We start from the raw sequence: 22,110 nt of genomic DNA, 5'->3' as shown, positions 1-22,110 counted from the left end.
TTATAATGTTTAAGTAAGAAATGTAATAATGTTTTAACAGTGATGCTTGTTCTCAGTGATACTTACTCAGCGAATCTAGTTGCTGTAACCACAGGCATCAGCTTCTGGAGAACTTCATCTCCTGTGTTCTGTGTGACACTATTGTAAAATAAAAAATAAATAAGTTCATTATTAATGCTAATAATAATAATGTTAATAATAATTACTATCATAAGTAAATAATACATTACATTCCTTACTAAATACCCTCAAATATTTTTTTAATTAAACACTGTTTTAAAAAGGACATGTGAGAAAGTAGTTTTAGTATCTATAACTGTAGAAGCTACTAATCGTATTCAGCCAAGACAGATTTGTTTTCTCTTTATCTTGTCAGTGTTGCAGTGGCAGGTCTATTAGTCTGCATTTACACTACAACACTATTATAACATATCAGATTTGTTTGTCCTGTGGGTTGCTATGGTTATCACCATGGAGACATTTAACTCCTGAATTGGCTCAAGAAAAAAAGTATTTGTGTTCCTGCATCAACAAATTATTCGCAGAAACTTTAAGCACACGGATTTGCTGGTTGTTACTTGTTTATTTACCAACTTGTTTAACTTGCTACTTGTTTTATCACGGGAAATGAAGCGCACGAAATGTCAATCATTGTCCATCATTTTGCGAGCAACTGGTGAAAAAAATATATTTCCATTTTAAACCATGAAGGCGAGCCATTGTATATTATATCCCACAGCCATGTGCAAACTTTGTGTGAGAGTTATGTTGGTGAAGAAGTCTCAGACGCCAGTCAATTATTCACTACAGAAACTGACAGTATAAACTAACAGAGCTTTTGGCATCTGACGCTGCATTAACGGCACATATTCTCCATGAGACGACGAGAGATTAATCTCATTTATTTTCTTAATGCTTATTTTTATGAATCAATAAGTATTTTGTGTTAAACAAGTTGTTTTTGAAATGAGAAGTAAGTTAATCTAATCTTTTATCCTCACAGCGCGTCAGTTATGCGGTGATGTGCTGTGAAATTATTGTGGGACAAATGTATTGTAATATTAATGAAGTTCCTCGGGTCCTTCTGAGGCTTGTAGACTCGAGTCCTCAGCATTAAACACTAGAATGAGACGCTCTAGTAAGTGTGCATGGCTACGTCACACATGTTCCCGCCCCACGGTCACGACACAAACATACTATTAAAACTTCATTTAGGAAAAATACTTTCTATTAAATACTTTATATTAACTGGCTTTTTTATTAATGCAATACAGTGAATGACAGCCGTCTGTGTCTCCCAGTGGTTTACATTTAACATTTAACTCCTCTTTACATTTAAATCCTCCTTATATTTAACATTTACATTTTTACATTTATTCATTTAGCTGATGCTTTTATCCAAAGCGACTTACAATTGCTATATATGTCAGAGGTCGCACGCCTCTGGAGCAACTAGGGGTTAAGTGTCTTGCTCAGGGACACATTGGTGTCTCACAGTGGATTCGAACCCGGGTCTCTCACACCAAAGGCATGTGTCTTATCCATTGCGCCACCACCACCCTAAATTTTACATTTAACATTAACTCTATATTGTCAGTTTAGTGTTCAGTGATTAATTTACACAGAAACAAAAGATAACATGTATGCCTTCATCTCCGAATACATAATTTGTGTCTTACATTTCATAATGAACTCAGATAAACTCAGTGCCGACTCGTTTTCCATCAGTTCTTTTACGTGAATTGGAATGTGTGCAAAGGATTGTGGGAGATTGAAGAACACGAAGGACACACTTGTATCAAAATGAGCAGAATTAAAGACACAAATGAAGTCTGTCTTCAAAAGCTCCTTCAAACTGAGACGGCCTTCAGAGGCGCTTGATGACGTGGCAGTCGAGATATGCAGCCTTACTAGGACACAGCCACGGTTTGAGAAACACCCACAAATTATGTACAATATCCCAGAAATCAATCTGTGCCCCGTGATTTAAACACCTCTGATCTCTGAGTTTCTCTTTGTTCATAATGTTTTAGACTGTAATGATTGCACTCAGTGTTACTTACTGATCATTTCTGTCTCTAATTAAGTCCCTCAGGTTAAACCACTGCAGTGTCTCCTCTGAGGACAACAACACAAACACTAAAGCTGACCACTGAGACGAGGAGAGTTTCACAGCACGTAATCCTCTAGAGCTCGTATGAGGTTTAGCTTCGTTCACTAGAGAAAGATCACCCAGTTCATTCAGACAGTGAAACAGATTGATGTATTTATCTGGAGAGGGATTCTCACTGATCTTTTCTTTAATATAGTCAACTGTTCTCTTCTTGTTGTGAGAGCTGTTTGCTGTCTGTATCTTTAGTTCTTGTAAGAGACTCTGATTAGACTTCACTGACAGACCCAGAAGAAAACGAAGGAAAAGGTCCAGATGCCCATTTCTACTGTCTAAAGCCTCATCCACAGCTCTCTGGTGGAGATCCGATAGGGAAACTGTGTCTCCATTAGTTGGTTTGGTAATCTGGTCAAACACATTGATGTTATTGTTGATAAAGGAGAGATGCACATATAGAGCTGCTAGATGTTCCTGAATGCTCAGATGAACAAAGCAGAAGACTTTCCCCTGACACAAGCCCAACTCCTCTCTGAAGATCTGAGTGCACAATCCTGAGTAAACTGATGCTTCTGTCACATCAATGCCACACTCTCTCAGGTCTTCCTCATAGAAGATCAGGTTGCCTTTCTCAAGCTGCCGATAAGCCAGTTTCCCCAGTTTGACAATCATGTCTTCATCTTTCACTTTCTTCTCATAGTCCTTCTCATGTTTGATGTTGGTCTGAATGAGCAGGAAGTGTGTGTACATCTGAGTGAGAGTCTTGGGAATCTCTCCTCTCTCTGCTTCACTCAACATCTTCTCTAGAACAGTGGCTGAGATCCAGCAGAACACTGGGATGTGACACATAATAAAGAGGCTCCTTGATGACTTCAGGTGTGAGATGATCCCGTCGGCCAGACTCTGATCACTGATTCTCTTCCTGAAGTATTCCTCCTTCTGTGTGTCACTGAAGCCTCGTACCTCTGTCACTCGATGGACACACTCAGAGGGGACGAGATCCGCTGCTGCTGGTCTGGAGGTGATCCAGATGAGAGCAGAGGGAAGCAGATTCCCCACAATGAGGTTCATCAGCAGCTCGTCCACTGAGGCTGATTCAGTCACATCACACAACCTCACATCGCTCTGAAAATCCAGAGACAGACGACACTCATCCAGACCATCAAAGATGAACAACACTTTATACTCATCACTGGATATTTCCATTTCTTTGGTTTTAGGAAAAAAGACATGAAGAAGATCTGAAAGACTGAGTGTTTTGTCCTTCATCAAGTTGAGCTCTCTGAAAGCAAGTGGAAATATGAGCTGGACGTCCTGATTCTCTTTCCCTTCAGCCCAGTCCAGGATGAGCTTCTGCACAGAGACTGTTTTCCCAATGCCAGCGACTCCCTTTGTCAGCACAGTTCTGATGGGTTTGTCTTGTCCAGGTAAAGGTCTAAAGATGTCACTGCATTTGATCGGTGTGTCCTCTGTTTCTGCTCTCCTGGACTGTGTCTCAATCTGTCTCACCTCATGCTCATTATTGATCTCTCCACTTCCACTCTCTGTGATGTAGAGCTCTGTGTAGATCTCATTCAGGAGTGTTGGGTTTCCCTGCTTTGATATTCCCTCATACAAACACTCAAACTTCTGTCTCAGATTTGATCTCAATGTGTTGAGGACTTCAGCAGGTTTAGAGTCACGGCTGTAAGATTAAAATACCACATTATTACACAAGTTAGAGAAGTAAATAGCCGTAAATTACAAAATTGATTTTTTGTCATTATGGGACACAGAACATCATTAGGTTTCAATTATTAATCACGTGTATGAGTGATGTGTGATGAGAAGTGCAACACCTAAAATTAAACAACAAAAACTAAATTTGACTGAGATAAATTATGCGTCTAATTCAAAACTGTCATACTATAAGCACATCTTTTATAGCAATGATATACCTGAGATTAGGCTGTGCGTCTCCACTCTTAAACGTTAATGGCGGATCCATAGACCAGTTACTCTTCATAGACACACAGCTGGACTCTGGGTTTGAGCTCTTCTGCTGGACTGAACTGGTTTTCAAACTAAATAAAATAAAAAGCAGACAGATTTATAAATGTTCTGCACTTTTACTGGAAACTTCTGTCTCAGGAAAGACCAGGGACTATTGTAACACTTTTGTTTTAACATCTGTAACTCAGTGTGTTTTGCACTGTGTTTCAAACTTTGATTACAACTATTTTGAGAAATTAACATACTGGTTAGCAAATGTTGAGCATGATTCAAAAAATGTACTAAAGCGACCGAGAAAACCGGTAATATTAGGAATTATGAATTCAAAAAAAAAAAAAATATTGAAAACAACTATAGAATTATAGAATGACTTCAACTCAGGTGAACATCAACCACGATCACATGACTCTTATCAAAGGCACAATGAAGAAACCAATGTTTTGCTGATCTTTAAAGATAAACCACCTTACTGTACTCTAGTAACGGTGCTCTTGCTGTGAAACATCACTGTTCTGACCAGACACTGAGAAGCTTTCAACAAATCTGAACCAGCGGTTAGAAAATTCCACAAAATTTTACACTCGATTATATAAAGGTGGAAAAAAAATCTCAGCTCAGCTTACATTTACTTGATGTCATTGCTAGTATTAGACTGACTGAGATATATTATGCGTCTAATTCAAAAGTGTCATTCTATAAGCACATCTTTTATAGAAATGATATACCTGAGATCAGGCCGTTTGTCTCCACTCTTAAACTTCATTGGCGGATCCATAGAGCGGTTACTCTTCACAGACACACAGCTGGACTCTGGGTTTGAGCTCTTCTGCTGGACTGAACTGGTTTTCAAACTAAGTAAAATATAAAGCAGACAGATTTATAAATGTTGTGCACTTTTACTGGAAACTTCTGTCTCAGGAAAGAACACTGTAACACTTTTGCATTAACATCTGTAACTCAGTGGTGTTTTAAACTTAGTTATTTTGCAAATGTTAAGCATGATTTAAAACAATTTACCAAAGTGACGGTGAAATTATGGGGAGAGCGTGGCACAACCTAACACTTTCTGGCTTTCACAGTTTGTGTAAATCCACTTGGGGTTCAGAGTATTAACAAGCTAAAATATTTTGTCAATAAAATACAATTATTCACTTTTTCATATAATGTCATTTTTTAGTAACATGTCATTTTTTAGTAATTAAAAATAAACACATTTTTGAGTTTGACAGCGAACACCGTAAAACACAGTCCAGCATGATTCCACATAATAATAACGAATAATTTCTGAACATTGACTCTCAGTCTTTATTCACCTTTTTCTCGTGGTTTCTCAGTAGATTTCATAAAAATTGTTAATGTGAATTATATCTCTAACATCATAGAATTTCATAGTTCTAATAGGGCAGGGGTCGGCAAGTAAGTTTGGCATCGGGCCAAAGAAAAGAGCCAGAACATAGTCAAAGGATCATTTAAGGAATCAACTAGATTTGCCTGTGACAGACTCTTACTGTGTCTTTTGTAACTGGTAGTGAGCTGTTACTCTGTGCTAAAGCCTGTAGTACGACAGTATTCACAAAAAGCCACATTTGTGTGGCGGTGTCTGTTAAGCTTAACTTGAAATTGAAGGAAAAAATAAAGAAAAATAAAAATAAATTATATTCATCATTGTTAAAGGTCCCGTATTATGCCCCTTTTTATTATGTATTATGCCCCTTTTCACAAGATGTAAAATAAGTCTCTGATGTCCCCAGAGTGTGTATGTGAAGTTTCAGCTCAAAATACCCAACAGATCATTTTTTACAGCATGTTTAAATTGTCATTTTTTGGGGCTCAGAAAAACGCGCTGTTTTAGTGTGTGCCCTTTAAATGCAAATAAGCTGCTGCTGCACGGCACAGGGGGCGGAGCTTCACGAGCTCGCGCTCAGTCTCTCAGGACAATTTCATCGTACGGAATGATGATAATATCAGAAACTCTCAGTAACGGTGTTCATTTCGAGTCGGACAATAATGCCTACAGAGTCAGAGTGCTGTATAGAGATGGAACAGGTATAGTTTAGTAGTTTAATTACGGTTATTATAACGTATTTGTCATCTGCTTGTATGTATCCATTATTTATTAATAGCCTACAAGTCTGCTGTCTGAATGATGATCAAACATATACTGATGAGTTTAATAAAGTTTATTGTACATCACACAAAAGATGAAGCATCAGTTTTACTTCAGAAAATCACCGTAAGAGCTGAGTAAACACAGTAAGTTATAAGAAGTGCGCAAGTACATAAACGAATTTCGGTAGAGTTGAGGGAGCATTCCTGTGGGCGGAGCTTAGTTAAAAAACTGTTCTAGTGACGTCATTAAAGAAGGAAGTAGAGGGATGTAGTCCAAACGAGCCGTTCGATGTAGGCGACTTCTGTTAAATAAAATATCTCGCTTGGCATTGAACTTTGAGCTTTATAATTTTACAGATATTATTTATGCTCTAACAGCAACATTACACACTAACTAAAGTTTGAAACATGGGATCACGAAGAACGGGACCTTTAAATAAAGAAAGAAGAAAAGAGATTTGAGATCAAAATGAATGCAGCCTATTGGTTGTGAGCATGTAGTGCAACCTGGGGGAAACAAAGAAGCTGATTGGCCATTGAAGCTGCAGATGCCACATAGAACCAGGTGTGTGTGATTACCAGCATAAAGAGAGATCTTTGTTAGCAAAGTGGATGTGCTTCTACTAGGGATGGGGAAATGAAGCCTCATGAATCACTGAGGCTTTCCCCTGACGATTCCGGGAAAAGATTCAAAGCTTCGAGAGTGTCGAGAACTGGTCGAGAACAGCGCCATCTGGTGGTTATTTAAAATAAATCAGCCAGAAGCCTGTGTTAGAAGCTCTGGCAGATGCAGCAACCACAACACACTCCATATTTTCAATGTTATGTGTACAAATAAAAGCCTTACATGTTTGTGTTTGATTTGTTCATTAAATTAATTCATTTTCCCATTAAAGTGTGACAATAAAATATAATATAAGCTTATATAATTCAACAAGATTTAATGTAGGCCTACTCTCTCTCTCTCTCTCTCTCTCTCTCTCTCTCTCTATACACACACACACACACACACACACACACACACACACACACACACACACACTGAATAAGGACATTGTCTGATAGGATCATCTGGTATTAAATGTGCTTATGACACGTGTTACTGATAGTGCTTATGTAACTGTAGGAATGACAGAAAGGTGATAACGTTTTTTATTATTTTTATTATTTTTGGATGTTGCCATTACTCTAAACACAAACCCTTCACCAAACACCAACACCCTATCCCTTCCCCCCTAATCCCACCCTAAACCCACATAGGCCTACCAACACCAAATGACCTAAAATCACCAAAAAGTGCAAAGATTTTACAAAAACAAAAAGACACAAAAACAACAAAAAATAATAGCCTAAGTAGTGAAAAATACATTTTGCTTATTTAAATGTAATATATTGATTAACTTTCAAAGTACAGCACTCTCCTCACAAACCCATCAGCCAGACTGAGCCAGCAATGACTCGTTAAATACGATCTGGAGTTCGAGTCTTCTGACACCCAAAGCCAAACGCTCACGTGATTTGACAGAAAGTGAGGCTTCGTTTGTCATCGATCACGTGACTCTAGTAAACCAATACACACTCCGATACGGGGCTTCACTAGAAATTGTGTCGCTTGTGTGATACGCGCATCGAAGCTTCAGTGTCGTAACATCACTAGCTTCTACCCAAGTTGGTGTTTTGGTTGGCTATATAATCCAAAGGAGAAAGATTGGAGTAAACCATATCCTGAGTTTGTTCAAAGACTTCTGGGAAAATCCACAATGTGTTCATCAACTTTGAGATGATACTTGTAGGACAAAGACTCAATTCTTTAGTGACTACAGACACTGTGTATGTTTGCAAGTTGTTTGTTCATGCTAGCGGTTTTAGCATCTCACATGCTAACTGGTCATGTGCACTAAGTGCCTGTGATTGTACATTGCTGTTGAGTTGCTATGTAAACTGTGAGTATTTTTAACAATGTTGATTGTACTTTAAATATCCTTGAATGTACATCGATCTCAATGCTGTGTGTAGTGACTTTTTCTGTATGGGTGATAAAGCTAACCATCTGAATCAATCATTGAAAACAAGTACAAGAAGATGAAGTCGTTGCTGAAAGATTTTCCATAAACTGCTTCGATGATGAAGAATCAGATGTTTTGAGTTATTCCATATAAAGTGGATTGAAGCCTTTTTTCAAGTTTGGGCAGACACTGAGGCAAAGAAACCCTGATAACTTGACAGTGTCTGGGTCTTACACTGGATAAATGAATAAAGCAGTAGTGACACGTAACCTGGCAAGTGTCTTCATTCACCAACTTGCAACACAAACGCCTTGCTAAAACACACATATGTGGGAGATGAGGAATGGATAAAAATAACTCAAAATAAAAGAGGACTTGAATAAGTATATATAGTCCACAACCACAGTTGATTATGAAAGACTGCCACCCTTTATTCAAACACTACAAAAAAAAAATAATAATACAGGTACTCTCTCTCACTCACACACACACACACTCTCTCTCTCTCTTTCACACACACTCTCTCTCTCTCTCTCTCTCTCTCTCTCTCACACACACACACACACACTCTCTCTCTCTCTTTCACACACACTCTCTCTCTCTCACACACACCAAATTCCATACAGAGGTATGAGGGATTTGTTTCTCTCTCTCTCTCTCTCTCTCTCTCTCTCTGTATAAAGCTGATGATATTAGTAAATTTCTGCAAGAAACAAAGGGATTGAAAGGAGTGCAAATTGCAAATTGAAGACTTTTTCCCTGATTGCAAACAATTCATCAATGATGTAAGGTATTTAATGAAAGAGGGAGCCTTTCAAGATGTGGAGATTTACCGTCTTAGAAAAATTGTGAACAAACTTAAAAAAAAAAAAAATCTAAAGATAATGAGGCTGTCAACTTCTAAAATTCTGCCAAAAATTGTTTTTTTGCCAGCTCTTCTCATTTTTTTTTTTTTTTTTTCTGGTCTCTAAAACAAAAATGACAAATTTTAAAATCGGATCTTTAAACTTAAATGGTGCCAGAGATGGTCTTAAAAGAATGATGTTATTTGAGTTTATTAGACAAAAGCAAACAGATATTCTGTTTTTACAAGAGACACACAGTGATTTTAAAAATGAGACCGATTGGAGAAGAGAATGGGATGGACAGATTGTCCTGAGTCACAAATCCTCTATTAGTGGAGGTGTTGCTGTTTTGTTTTCAATTTTTTTTTTACCTCTGTCTTGTGAAGTTGAGGAAGTAATAAGTGGTCGTTTTTTAAAGGTTAAAGTGAAATTTGAGAAAATCACTATGGTGCTTTTGAATATATATGCTCTTACAAAGGGATTAGAAAGAGTTATTTTCTTTGATAAGGTGGATTTTCTACTGCTAATGATAAGTTAGATATGAATCATATAGAACCACATGCTGCTTCTCAGAAAACACTTATACAACTAATTGAAACTCATGATTTATGTGATATATGGAGAAATATGAATCAAGATGTTAGACAGTACACTTGGGCTCATAGTACTGAACATACTCTCTCCTTGGCACGACTTGATAGAATTTATAGTGTTCAACATCAAAGTAATCTTTTTACATTTTGTAAGATTATTCCAGTGGGGTTTTCTGATCACAGTTTAGTTCTGTGCAGTGTTTAATGAAGTGTGTGAAGAATACTTTACCTGGAGGATTGATTTGGAAAAGAGGAGGTTTAAAATACCTTGGTGTCTGTCTAGGAAATGAAAATTTCATTAGGAAAAATTGGGAAGGTCTAATTGAGAAAATAAAAGGTCGATTGAAAAAATGGAAATGGTTGCTCCCTCAGATATCTTATAGAGGACGTATTCTTATAATTAATAATCTTGTGGCATCTTCATTATGGCATAAACTTGCTTGTGTGGACCCTCCAAATGGACTTCTTGTAAATATTCAAAGAGAACTGGTGAACTTTTTTTGGGACAAGTATCATTGGACTCCTCAAAGCAGAAGAAGAAGAAGGAGGTCAAGGTCTGGTTAATCTCGCAAGCAGAAGAGCCACTTTCCGTCTCCAATATGTACAGAAACTTTTAATGGGACCTTATTCTCTTGTGTGGAGACCATTGGCTTTAAGCATCTTGAGAAGAGTGGACAATATGGACATAGATTTAACTTTATGTTTAATGGATCATAAAAGATTGAATTTTACTGGAATTCCTTCAGTGGGGTCTCTTTAAACAGTGGTGGATGGAACCAGCAACTTCTCTTTATTGGTTGCTGGAAGAACCAGTTGTATTTGGAGCTAGATTTGATGCTTCAGGAGATGATGTTCCTGGTCTAACTGATATACTATGTAATAAAAAGCTTTTTAAGCTAAAAAACATTATAAATGAATCAGGATATAATTTACTGAGAGCTGAAAAAGTTGCTATCCTTTTAGGAGTTAGATCAATACGTTTTGCAAGGAAGTTTCTTGACAAACTAACTAAAATTGTAACTGTTGAAGAGAAGACACTTTTAGAGGAGTTTGGTGCAGGGACTTTAATCCCTGATAGTAATGATCTTTTCCCAGATCTTGAGATTTGCCCTGTAATAGAGGAGTCTTGTCTTAATAGCCCCTTGTTAAAAAGTGGAATTAATGAGTATATTGATTTTTGTACAGTTGAAGGGAAAACGTTATATAAATGTATTGTTAAAGCTATGCATCAGTGTAATTTAAGTATTAAAACAGATACAGTATGGAGAGAAAAATTAGGAATCAACTCTGAAACTAAACCTGTTTGGCGAGCACTTTACAAACCACCATTAAAAAAAAAACTTGGTGATTTGCAATGGAGGATTTTACATGGAGCTGTTGCTGTAAATGCCTTTGTGTCTATTTTAAACCCCACTGTAAGTGATAAATGTCCTTTTTGTTTAGAACGAGAGACCATTTTTCATTGTTTTATGGAATGTAATCGACTTAACCCTCTTTTTGATTTATTAAGTGTTTTTCTAGATTCTTTTAATATTTGTTTTTCAAAGCAAGACTATATTTTGGGTTTCTTTTACAGTTCAAAACAAAAGTACAAATGTCATGTCATTAATTTTATTGTTGGACAAGCAAAATATGCTGTTTATATCACTAGGAGAAATAAGATAGAAGAGAAGCCAGGACAAGATGTTGTATTAGTTTTTCAAAATATGGTAAAATCAAGAATTCTTATTGATTTTAATTTTCATAAATTGATGAACACGAAAAAAAGCTTTCGAAATGCAGTGGTGTTGCAATAATGCTCTGTGTTCAGTTGATGATGAAGAAATTGTTTTTGTAAGAGGTTTAAAGTAATTTTTACAATTTTATTTTACCTTTATTTTTTATGTGTGTGTAAATTTGTATAAATGTTAACAAATTTTTTAATAAATTGATTGTAAAAATCAAATCTCTCTCTCTCTCTCTCTCTCTCTCTCTCTCTCTCTCTCTCTCTCTCTCTCTCTCAATTCAAATGAGCTTTACTGGCACGACTTGTACAGTATTGCCAAAGCATTGGCCATTATATAGGCAATGAACAAATAATCAATAAAATTAATCAGTAAACAAATGCATGAATACATTTATAAAAAAAAAAAAATTTTAAACAAAATAAAATAAAAAGAAGAAAAGAAATCAGTATCAATGTTTTGCTGAGCTTTAAAGATAAACCACCTTACTGTACTCTAGTAACGGTGCTCTTGCTGTGAAACATCACTGTTCTGACCAGACACTGAGAAGCTTTCAACAAATCTGAACCAGCGGTTAGAAAAATCCACTCAATTTTACACTCGATTATATAAAGGTGGAAAAAATCTCAGCTTACATTTACTTGATGTCATTGCTAGTATTAGACTGACTGATTCAAAAGTGTCATACTATAAGCACATCTTTTATAGCAATGATATACCTGAGATCAGGCCGTGTGTCTCCACTCTTAAACTTTACTGGCTCATCCATAGACCAGTTACTCTTCATAGACACACAGCTGGACTCTGGGTTTGAGCTCTTCTGCTGGACTGAACTGGAACAGAGAACAGATTCAGTTTAATCCTTTAGATTAAACTTTAGATCAGTGTCTTCATTATTTATGATAGGAACCATATTAATATAAACACATTCTTTCATCAAAAAGAACTTTGAGACAACTTTATGATATTTGTATTTAATATTTCATGTTAGTTTTATAGTTTTGAAACAAAAACAATAGGCAAAATAAAAATAAAAACAAATCAACATTGATCTTTTTCTGTGATGTAACACAATATTTAACAGTGTTTGTTGAAAGTACCTGCATCCTGGAGGAAAATCTCCATCTCTGGATCCTTGTGAATCAGCCATGATGAAGATACAGGAGAATCTGATGAGTTTGATCTCCTCCACTGACTCTGAATGAAGAAACATTCACACACTAAATTGAACATGTTTAGTCGGGTAAAAATAAAAATAAAATCCCGACCCACCAAACACAAAAGTCCTCCAGCTTTAACGGCAAAAAGATACAAGGACATTCCTTCTTAAACGTTAATAAAAAAAAACTTTGATACTGTTTTTTCCCGTGTCGTATTCCTATTTTTCCTGCTCAAAATGGCGGCAAGAAGACTTAGGCTACATTAACTATATGTGTGTGACAGAGAGAGAGACGCGCGTTCACGAGAGCACCACGACAGACATGGATCCAATAAAAAACGTGTTTGTTGGCGTTTGTCTGTTAAACTTCTGAAGAATCACGAACAACACAAAAGAAACACTGAAGTGAAAGAAACCCTTCATATCAAACAAACAATTACTTAAAATGTCCTCTAGATATTCATATTAATATGAGGAAGTCACTCACAAAACACGTGAACACTCACCTTGATCAAACGTTTACAATATACAGGTTCTCAAATCCTTCAGCTTTAACATCATAAAGATACACGGATATTCCTTCCTAAACGTTCATAAACACTTTGATGCTGTTTTTTTTCCCGTGTCGTATTCATATTTTTCAGGCGACAGGAGAACTTTCTTTCACTTTCTTTGAGTGACGAGAGAGGTGAACATAGACGCGCGTTCACGAGAGCACCAGGTGAGTGTGTGTGAGAGCAGGCGTTGTTGCGTGAACGCGCGTTGAAGATATTGTAAATAAAGTGGTGAATTATGTAAAATTGCGTAAACAAAGCTCTTTATCTGTTACTTTGTTTTTATATTGTTTGTTTAATTCGATTGTGTTTTTCTCTCTTTTCTCTTTAGTTTGATAATTTATTCTTTCTTCCACTGGTTTTTTATTTGTTCATAATTTTTTTTCTCATTATTTCTGTTTTGTTTATTCTTTTGTTCTCTTTGTCTTTGGCTTGTTCATTCATTTTTTTTACTAGCTCATCCTTGCCTTCATTTGTTCAGTTTTGTCTTTCATTTATTTTTCTGCAGAACGCAGAGTTCCTGATAAATCAATCGTAAAAGATCTTTAAGTCAGTGGAAACTGTCAGGAGAAACAGCAGGTTTAGAAACAAACTTTATTGCTTGAAGAGAACAAAAGCAGTCTGTCGCAGAACTGGAAATAACTCCGGGTCGATAAACTTGTGAGGTACGTCAGGAGTCGAAGGTCCCGGGGTTGGCATCGACACACAGAGAGAGAAGCTCAGGCCCGTTCGGCAGAAGCAGAACCGCAGACAGAGATTGGTAAAGAGACCACAGACATCAGGAAGATAAGCAGAGAACATCCAGCAAACAATAGCCGTCATTTCACCATCTGGGTTAAGACCCGATATAGTCCGGCTATGAGGAACCCACGTCTATCCAAAATAAACTTGAATTTGGTTACTTGTCGTTTTTTCCAAAATAACTTGTAAGCATGTAGCCTAAGCAAAGTCAACAGTGATTACAAGCTGTTTGGTTTAATTTCATTGACATGTTCTGTGTGTAGTCACGATTTACTATTTATAGCCCATAGAGTCAAGACTGATTCATTGTAGTTTTTGGCCAGGCAGCGCATGAGATGGATGATGTCATCATGTTCGCAATGTCAATAATATCTACAAGACATAGTGTCATTTCATGACATTGGACTGGTTGTGCAGTCTGCTTTTAGTCCAGCCGGTGTAATCGAGTCAATCTATACACTCTAAAAAATACAGGGTTAAAAACAACCCAAGGGCTGGGTAAATATAGGACAGAACACATGTTGGGTTAATTTTATCCACTAATTGGGTTGTTTATTTAACCAAGCACAATGGGTTAATTTGTTTTTACTATAATAATAGCTTAATTTTTTTACTTCATCCATGAATTCATATTTACGGATTAACTTAAATCCTCTAAACTTAAAAAAAATACTCCACACAACCACTGGTTTGCATGATACCTTAATTTTCGATCATATTTTACAGTATAGCATATTGTATATCATTTTTCAATAAATATTGCCTACATTTAAGCTCGTTTAACAAATATTAGAAGTAAAATTTAAACATTCAGAAGTAATTCAAGTGTAATCGTCCAGTCTCTCCATAATGTGTTTAAAGCAGGTAAATACAATATTTGTAATCTGTCAAAATGACGGAAAGCATTTTGAAATACTATCACTCAGTGCTAAACTTAAACATTTTTTGATTAAGGCAACATATGTTACATAAATAGGCATATATTATTACAGTGATATTTAACACATATTGCTGCGCATAAGAATCAAGCATTTGGGGAAATTCATGGTCTGTTGTAAATAATTTTAATGCTTTTACAATTTTAAGTTTCCTTTTATTGTTCGATGGTTGAAGGGTAGAATAATGTCACTATTGTACACAGTTATTTATTATTGCATCCATAGAGCGAGCCTTTCACTGATTGTTTACAGTTTAACAGAAGTTACAGTCATAATCATAATCATGCAAAGCATCATGGGGTGTAGGGAAAAGGTGGATAGTAAGTACATGTAGTTAATTGTTACTACTGAGCATTTAAATGTATAATTACACTAACACTGGAAAATAAAGTGTAATTGTTAATTCTAATATTATGTGAAATGTCATTTTTTCCTCATAAAACCCTTACCTCACTGGAGGCCATGAAGCGACACCCTGAGGACTTCTTTAATCAAGACTGTAGAAGTGCCATCCGGATGGCTCCAAACTGAACTGAGAAGCACATTAACCTGCATACTTTCACAAATATGAGGGTGAAACCGGCCACCAGTCTATACATCATGCAACCTCGATAACAAAACAGAACAAATAACACACAGATATCACAGTTATTAAACTACTGTTTCAACTTCATCCTCAACACAGGTATTCAGACCACGGTCCATCATCAGAAACTTCCAGAGGAAGCTTTACACACTGCCAGATTTTAAGAGGAAACGGATCGACTCTTTGATATTCTGAACTTCAGGTGCAAATGTGGAAATAAACCTGGTAATTATATGCTTTTCTCTACAACCAGCAAACCACATTGTGATTATTGTAGATGCCTGAAAGACACCAAATGGTGGAGAAGACCACTCTCCTCTTCCAGCATCATCCGTCCGGAATCCCTGAAGAACAGCATCAGCTGGGAAAAATCCTGGAGATTTGGGAAAATAAAGATCTATTTGGGGTCAAATTAAACAATGGCAGACACAGCTCAGAGCGAAAATAACAAATACAACATTTAAATGTGTCTGTCAAAAGTGGAGACTAAAAATTAATTGATGTGCTTGAAGAAAAAAAAAAATACTTCCTTGTTTAAAAATATTTTACTGGATCTTAGCTAAACAATGAACACATCTGATGAATCCACTACCAAAGTGGTCACTTACTTCCATCACTTACTTCAGTCTGTAAGGTCCGGCAAAGCTCCACCATGCCAGAGTGAACCATTGTTCTCAGTGTCAGTGTGATGATGCACAGAAACCTGATGGCTGAGAGACTGAAGATCCTCCAAATTAAACCAGGATTGCCTTGAGGTATTTATATTTTAGTAAACGGGTACTAATAATGAAGAAAACAGACAATTAGCAAGACTTCTATATTAACCATTTTTCTTGCTGTTATACGTTTAGAACCTGTTGTCTGTTATAAGAGGCAAAGCAGGGACCAGTTTCACCCTTCAGACAGAGAACTTTCAGCTGCACTAAAAAGTGCATCAGTGGCGAAACATCATTGTTTTTAATTATAGAGCCACAAACTGTGTGACAGAGACGACTGCTTACAGCTTCTTCAGTCTCACACTGTGGAGTGCATTGAACAGGTGATGCATAATCATATATCACTAGACTGACATGTAAAAAACTTAAACCAAATTTAAATGACTTACCTTTTCTTCCATGCTTTACCTGTATAACCATTCCTCTGTGTTCTTCCTCTTCTGCATTCCTCTTCTAACAAGAATGAGACTGGTCATGATGATGATGATGATGATGATACAAATGAATTGCTTGCAAATGAAGAAGTAAATTGAACAAAATACAAACGTCATAAGTCAAGTCAAGTCATCTTCATTTATAGCGCTTTTAACAATATGGCCTGTTTCAAAGCAGCTTTACAGTGATAATAGGAGATTACAGTAACAGAGATTGTTTAGGCTTTACAGCAGCTCTAGAATAAAGTTATTGTCCAGATAAAGTTAGTTTTGATTGATTCACTTCCGTCGCAACGATCATTAGTTGTTAACTTAGGGGCCGCTAACACACACCGCTCTAACAGAAAACCCTTGACCCGCTCCGGACACTCATTCACACAACAACAGTGCCTGGTGGCTCGAGAACACAAACCATGAAATATGAACTAGAACCTGTGAGAACGCTGATGGCGTGCACTATCAATATCACATGCAATATCTTTTTATTAATAAAACAAATGGAAGTGATTTGGAAAGTCAACTGTAAGGTTACATTATATCATGTTGACAATGTTCTAATTCACACTAGAAAACATGATAATTCATGATAGAAACATGCTAGCAACATCTTAAATCATGTGTTTTAACATGCTAGCAACATGCTATATCATGTTAGCAATGTGATAATTTGTGTAGAAACATGCTAGCAATATGTCAAATCATGTTACAAACATGTCAAAAGATAGCTTTGTTAATTTACACTAGAAACCTGTTCTCAATCATCCAAGAAACCTGTTACCAGTGTGCTAAAAGCATGTTAGCAGTGTGTTAAACACCACTAGCACCCTCTATCTATCTGTCTATTTTCTGTTAGACTTTATTGCTTTCAAATCCTTAACTTTAAGCTTTAAACTTCAAACTACTTGAAAATTAAAACCTTCAAATTTCAATCTCTTAAAACTTCTTCAAACTTTCTGGTCATCAGAGTTTGCCTTGACAAACTTTTTATCTGTTTATAATTTGATGAAGTGATGAATATTCACCAACATTATTTTTACTGTGGTAAATATGCATGTTTTCCAGCTTGCACTTTTTGTCATGGTGTTTGGAAGACGTTAAGAAATTAAAATATAACCAGTTAAAAGTTTAGAAAATCCATGTGTTTGATAGAGGTTGCAATTATCAGTCATTAATGTTGCTGTTATTGTGAGATTTCTAAATGCAGCACACTTGAAATAAACACATCTGATACTTTAACCCAACAGCTGTATGAAGCCCTGTGGAGAAAAAGAGGATTTCCAGAAGTCAATATTTTATTTTGGTTATTTTCATTGTAATATATATTTCACTTTGATACAAGTGTTTATATTATGTGAGATAGAGACATATAGTTAATATTTTACTTTATTTTAGCTATACAGACATTGTGTGGTTATTATAAATGAAGTAAAGTGACTATTAGGAATAAAAGTGAACATATAGTGAGAAGTTAGTAATTTACATTGGTGCATTAATTAATAACAGAAAGAGAGATCTTTCTCCAAGTAGGAATTCGGGGAGCGCACTTCAATAAAATAGCTAAGACACGCTAAGGGGCGCTACATGTACCTTGCTGGCTGAAAATGTCATTTAAATCTAGAGAAAACATGGCAAAATTAATTCTGATGTGTAATTATGTTGTTACTATATGAGATTGCTATTTGTGTAGAGACTGTATCTCGGGTCAGCGTATACAGATGGATACATTAGACACGTTATCTGTATTCATAATAAATGATTATTAACTATTTCATACCAGCATCCAGAAAGACCACAACTGACTCCTCCGTAGACTTCTAATTACCCATTCATTGCTTTGTCCAATCCATTGCTCATCTACTTGCCATTTATTGTGTTAAATGAATTAACGTCCATTTGTGTAGTTGTTTGTAGTTTGATTATTGATTCAATTTCCTTAGTAGTTTAGTCATTGTCCTTGGTAGTATTTAGTAAGTGTGATATTTTACTCTTGTATATCTTTTGGTTAATAAATCTATTTTTATTGCAAACTGTGTCATTCTTGTGTTGATAATCAGAGGCTCTACAAGCTCACCAGAATCTCACTAAATCCTTCAGATTGATCAAATGATGAACTTCCTATAATTAATATAATTCTAATTCTTTCAACAATCTTTTAAATCTATTGTTCTTTATTGTCAAGGTGAAATTCCTTGACTGGTTCCCCGTAATATAGGAAGCAATCATCTGACATTCTCACACTCACCTTAGGTGACGCGTGACTAAAAACTCAATATTAATACTAAATATTAATATTAAAGACCATAAATCACTACACAGTTTTAAATATTTGTATTTCTTACAGCTATTGTTTCATTTCAGAAGCATTGATTCATCAAATGTGGTTTATGGATTACCGTCATGTTCACTTTGTGTGGTTTTTGAAGCATCAGTTTTGAGGGGCCAATCCACTTGCATTACATGGACTCACAGAGATGGATTATTTGGTAACACTACAATTGTTAATTGTTACAATTAGGTTTCATTTGTTACACATTAGTTAACTACATTAGTAAACATGAACTAACAATGAAAAATTCTTCTACATCATGTTTTAATCTTAGTTGATGTTCATTTCAAAAATGTTTTATACATTTTTAAATCAAAACTTGTATTTGTTAACATTAGATAACGCACAGTGAACTAACATGAACAAACAATGAACAACTAACACTAACAAAGATTAATGAATGTTTTTTTTTGTTTTTTTTTTACATTTATAATACATTGCTCACAGTTTTGTTAGTTAATACATTAACTAATGTTAACAAATGAGACCTTATTGTAAAGTGTTACTAAATATTTTTCTAAAAATCTTGATTTGTGTTAATCTGAAAAAAGTCATACATATCTGTGATGGCATGAAGATGAGTAAATGATCAGATCACTTTCATTTCTGGATGAAGTTTCTCTTTAACGGTTGCTGTAGATGGACACGGACACAAGTGAAACATCTGTTTATTTTTTAAAAGTGTATTTATTTGCACTTTATTTAAAAATATATATTTAGGTACATTTGTAACTTTGTGCTGAAAATGATCATTGTAACTGCATTGAAAGTATACTTTCAAAATACATTATAGTATACAATAGTATATTGTACAAAGTATAGCTAAGTAATATTTGTTTATTAATGTGCATTTATTATTGAAGACAAAGTGTGTAATTTGTAGTATTTGTAATATAATATAATACACTTATGATATATTGCTTGTATGTTTCGAAGACCCTCGTAATGAATTTGTAATGTACTTGTAACACAAATAAAGTACACTTTAATATCACTAATCAAGCATGTAATTATTACCAACACAGGCATATACTTACTAGTTGTTCCAATTTAACACACAAAAGTACACTAAATACACTTAAAGTTATGCTTTTCTACAATTTAATTACAACTAAAATATACTTAGGATGGTTTCATCATGCAGTCATAACTTTTAACTTAAATGTGCCATTTCTATTTTATTTGACCTTTGATGTAACTTAGTGATATTAAAGGTACAATCTGTAAGTTTTCGCATTTCCAGAACAATAACAAAGACGAAGCTTGGTGACGCTATGAAGGAGAGTGGAATGATGGGAGATTTTGTTTTCACCATCCAGAGATGTATGGAATTCACTAATCATATAAATTATATATCAGCTAATAAATTAGTTTTGTATTACCTGTATGTTTGATCACACTATTTTATGTCATGGTAATGATTTAGCTGCAAGGAACGGGAAATGTAATGCTATATTAGCCTGTTACTGATATGTGACTATTTGTCAAATGATTTGGTGGGTTAATGCTGCGCAGTTTTACACGTTTAAAACAATCGTGCTAAAACTACATTTGAACAAACCCACAGTATTTGCAAGTAATGGCTAAATATTTTTGTGCAACACATTTAATTTCACTGGCAAAGACTTGGTCACCAGACTTGATAAAAAAGCATTACTGAAGTACAAACAAAGTGCAATATAACTGTATGTGTACAATAAATCATATATATTTGCTTACGTTGTCTATTAAAACATGCAAGAGCATAGTCTCTGTCAACAGATCAAGTCCAAGTTGAAAATGCCAGGCTGATATTGATCCTTGTTTTATTTCTCTGTTTGTCCCTTCAGTTGATCTACGTTTATGTTTTTTTGGATTTTCTGTACTTGCCAATCAATAATCGCGACCCATGATGACTGATCGACGTTAGCAGCTTACGTATAGCGGCCCATTGAAACGGCTACTAATGAGGACTCTATGTATTATATCTATGGTTTCTACAAGTGGAAACCAAGGGTAGTGCGGATAATATGCCATTGATATGTGACAATGACAAGGGATAAGCCATTATTTAAAACTAGAATTTCTCTGGATTTCCAAAGCCTTGGTAACTTTAGAGATAATGTAGGAACACAACTGCATGAAATATATCACACTGTGCAAGTGGTTTTTGGAATTATTTTATTACAAAAATCGTACAAGCTATATGTCTGTAAACGGCAAACAGAAGGATGTTTTCTATAGAGATTTAAAGTGTTTAGATGGATTGTCCTGGGTTAGTTAGACCACCATTGTGTTTTAAACCCCGAAAACAGTCAAAAGGGGGCAGTGAAAGGAGTGAATTTACCATCCCTCTTAGTTTATTATAAAATGAATAGGAAATGATAGTTTTCTAAAACCACTGTGTATATATCATATGATTACAGGCAGAATTACAGTGTGTAATTGGTATCTGAGAGGTGACAGTGGTCTGGCCTAGGGGTGTATGGTGCTTTGGTAAACACGTGAAAGCAGAAACACATGTTGTCATGTGTTTAGATTTTGGAAGAATCACACACCTCTAACATGTCAGGAATGCAGTAACAGGGTTGCTCATTTAGTACGGCCTCCTGAGAAAATGTATATGTTATTTTTGTAATTATTAAGTTTCTGATAAAAACAAATCAGCAAAGAAAAATATCTGTACAAGATATGAAAAGACAACAATGTGTATTATTGATTGTTTATACTGAAGGGACTATCCCAGAAAAAAAAAAAAAACAGCCTAAGAATTAATTCTTTCACAAATTTAAGAGTGATCATTTATATGAAAATCAGAGATGAAGAGTATAAATGTGATGAAATAACTTAAATTTGCTGTATTATTACATAGTTATCAACTGATGATATAATGGTTACTGATTATGTCACACACTCTTGCCAGTGGTAGTGAAAGGGCTCCTGGTATTGTTGTCATGGTTGTCTACCATGTCTATTCCAGTGTGTATTGCCAAAAGCCTAGTGAAGAGAATGTTGAAATCTAGTGTGGAGTTTCAAATGGTTCAGTTTTCAGAATATGATGAATTTCCAGATTTATATCAAAGTCCCCCGTGGACGCCTGAGGACATGACAAAGAAATTGACAATTATGACAGTAGTCTTTCTGAAGACTATGATATGTATATAAGGGTTGCAAGCAGCAATCATCCGTGTTACAAGATGGCGTACAGGGACAGTGTTTGAAATTAGGGAATTTATCTTACTTTTTATTATTTGTATTTTTATAGCTCGCTTTGTCTTGAAAAAACAGCAAAATGCATTTC

General features: G+C 35.5%; 2 protein-coding genes and 1 long non-coding RNA gene across 3 annotated transcripts in view; 1 reads left to right on the top strand and 2 right to left on the bottom strand.

Annotated features, from left to right (window-relative positions):
- On the bottom strand, positions 1 to 13,227 carry LOC309506257 (NLR family CARD domain-containing protein 3-like). The gene is made up of 7 exons (XM_082180015.1): positions 13,042 to 13,227; positions 12,477 to 12,571; positions 12,096 to 12,209; positions 4,825 to 4,950; positions 4,045 to 4,170; positions 2,064 to 3,791; positions 1 to 138 (listed from the first exon to the last, which is right to left on the bottom strand). Exons 2-7 carry the CDS (start codon positions 12,524 to 12,526, stop codon positions 63 to 65), a joined length of 2,220 nt encoding a protein of 739 aa, XP_082036141.1. The 5' UTR covers positions 12,527 to 12,571; positions 13,042 to 13,227; the 3' UTR covers positions 1 to 62.
- The window catches only part of LOC309506198 (uncharacterized protein), a 317,689-nt gene continuing 295,714 nt past the window's right edge, over positions 136 to 22,110 (bottom strand). The window contains exon 20 of the mRNA XM_082179827.1: positions 136 to 1,560. Within this exon, the coding sequence (XP_082035953.1) occupies positions 1,518 to 1,560 (43 nt within the window). The 3' untranslated portion in view covers positions 136 to 1,517. The remainder of the gene's footprint in view (positions 1,561 to 22,110) is intronic.
- LOC309506502 lies at positions 14,868 to 17,953 on the top strand. Its single transcript, XR_014208812.1, has 2 exons — positions 14,868 to 16,109; positions 16,206 to 17,953. It is a non-coding gene; the product is annotated as an uncharacterized lncRNA (long non-coding RNA).

Source organism: Leuciscus leuciscus (assembly GCF_965113295.1).
Source record: "Leuciscus leuciscus genome assembly, chromosome: 9".
Taxonomy (NCBI): Eukaryota; Metazoa; Chordata; class Actinopteri; order Cypriniformes; family Leuciscidae; genus Leuciscus; species Leuciscus leuciscus.
Note: the sequence above shows the minus strand (reverse complement) of the source record. Positions and strands in the feature narration are given on the sequence as shown.

Coding starts and splice junctions, on each gene's coding strand:
- LOC309506257 (XM_082180015.1), bottom strand. CDS start 12,526: ATGGCTGATTCACAAGGATCCAGAGATGGAGATTTTCCTCCAGGATGC. Junction 4,951..12,095: donor GACACACGGCCTGATCTCAG/GTATATCATTGC, acceptor TATTTTACTTAG/TTTGAAAACCAGTTCAGTCC. Junction 4,171..4,824: donor GACAAACGGCCTGATCTCAG/GTATATCATTTC, acceptor TATTTTATTTAG/TTTGAAAACCAGTTCAGTCC.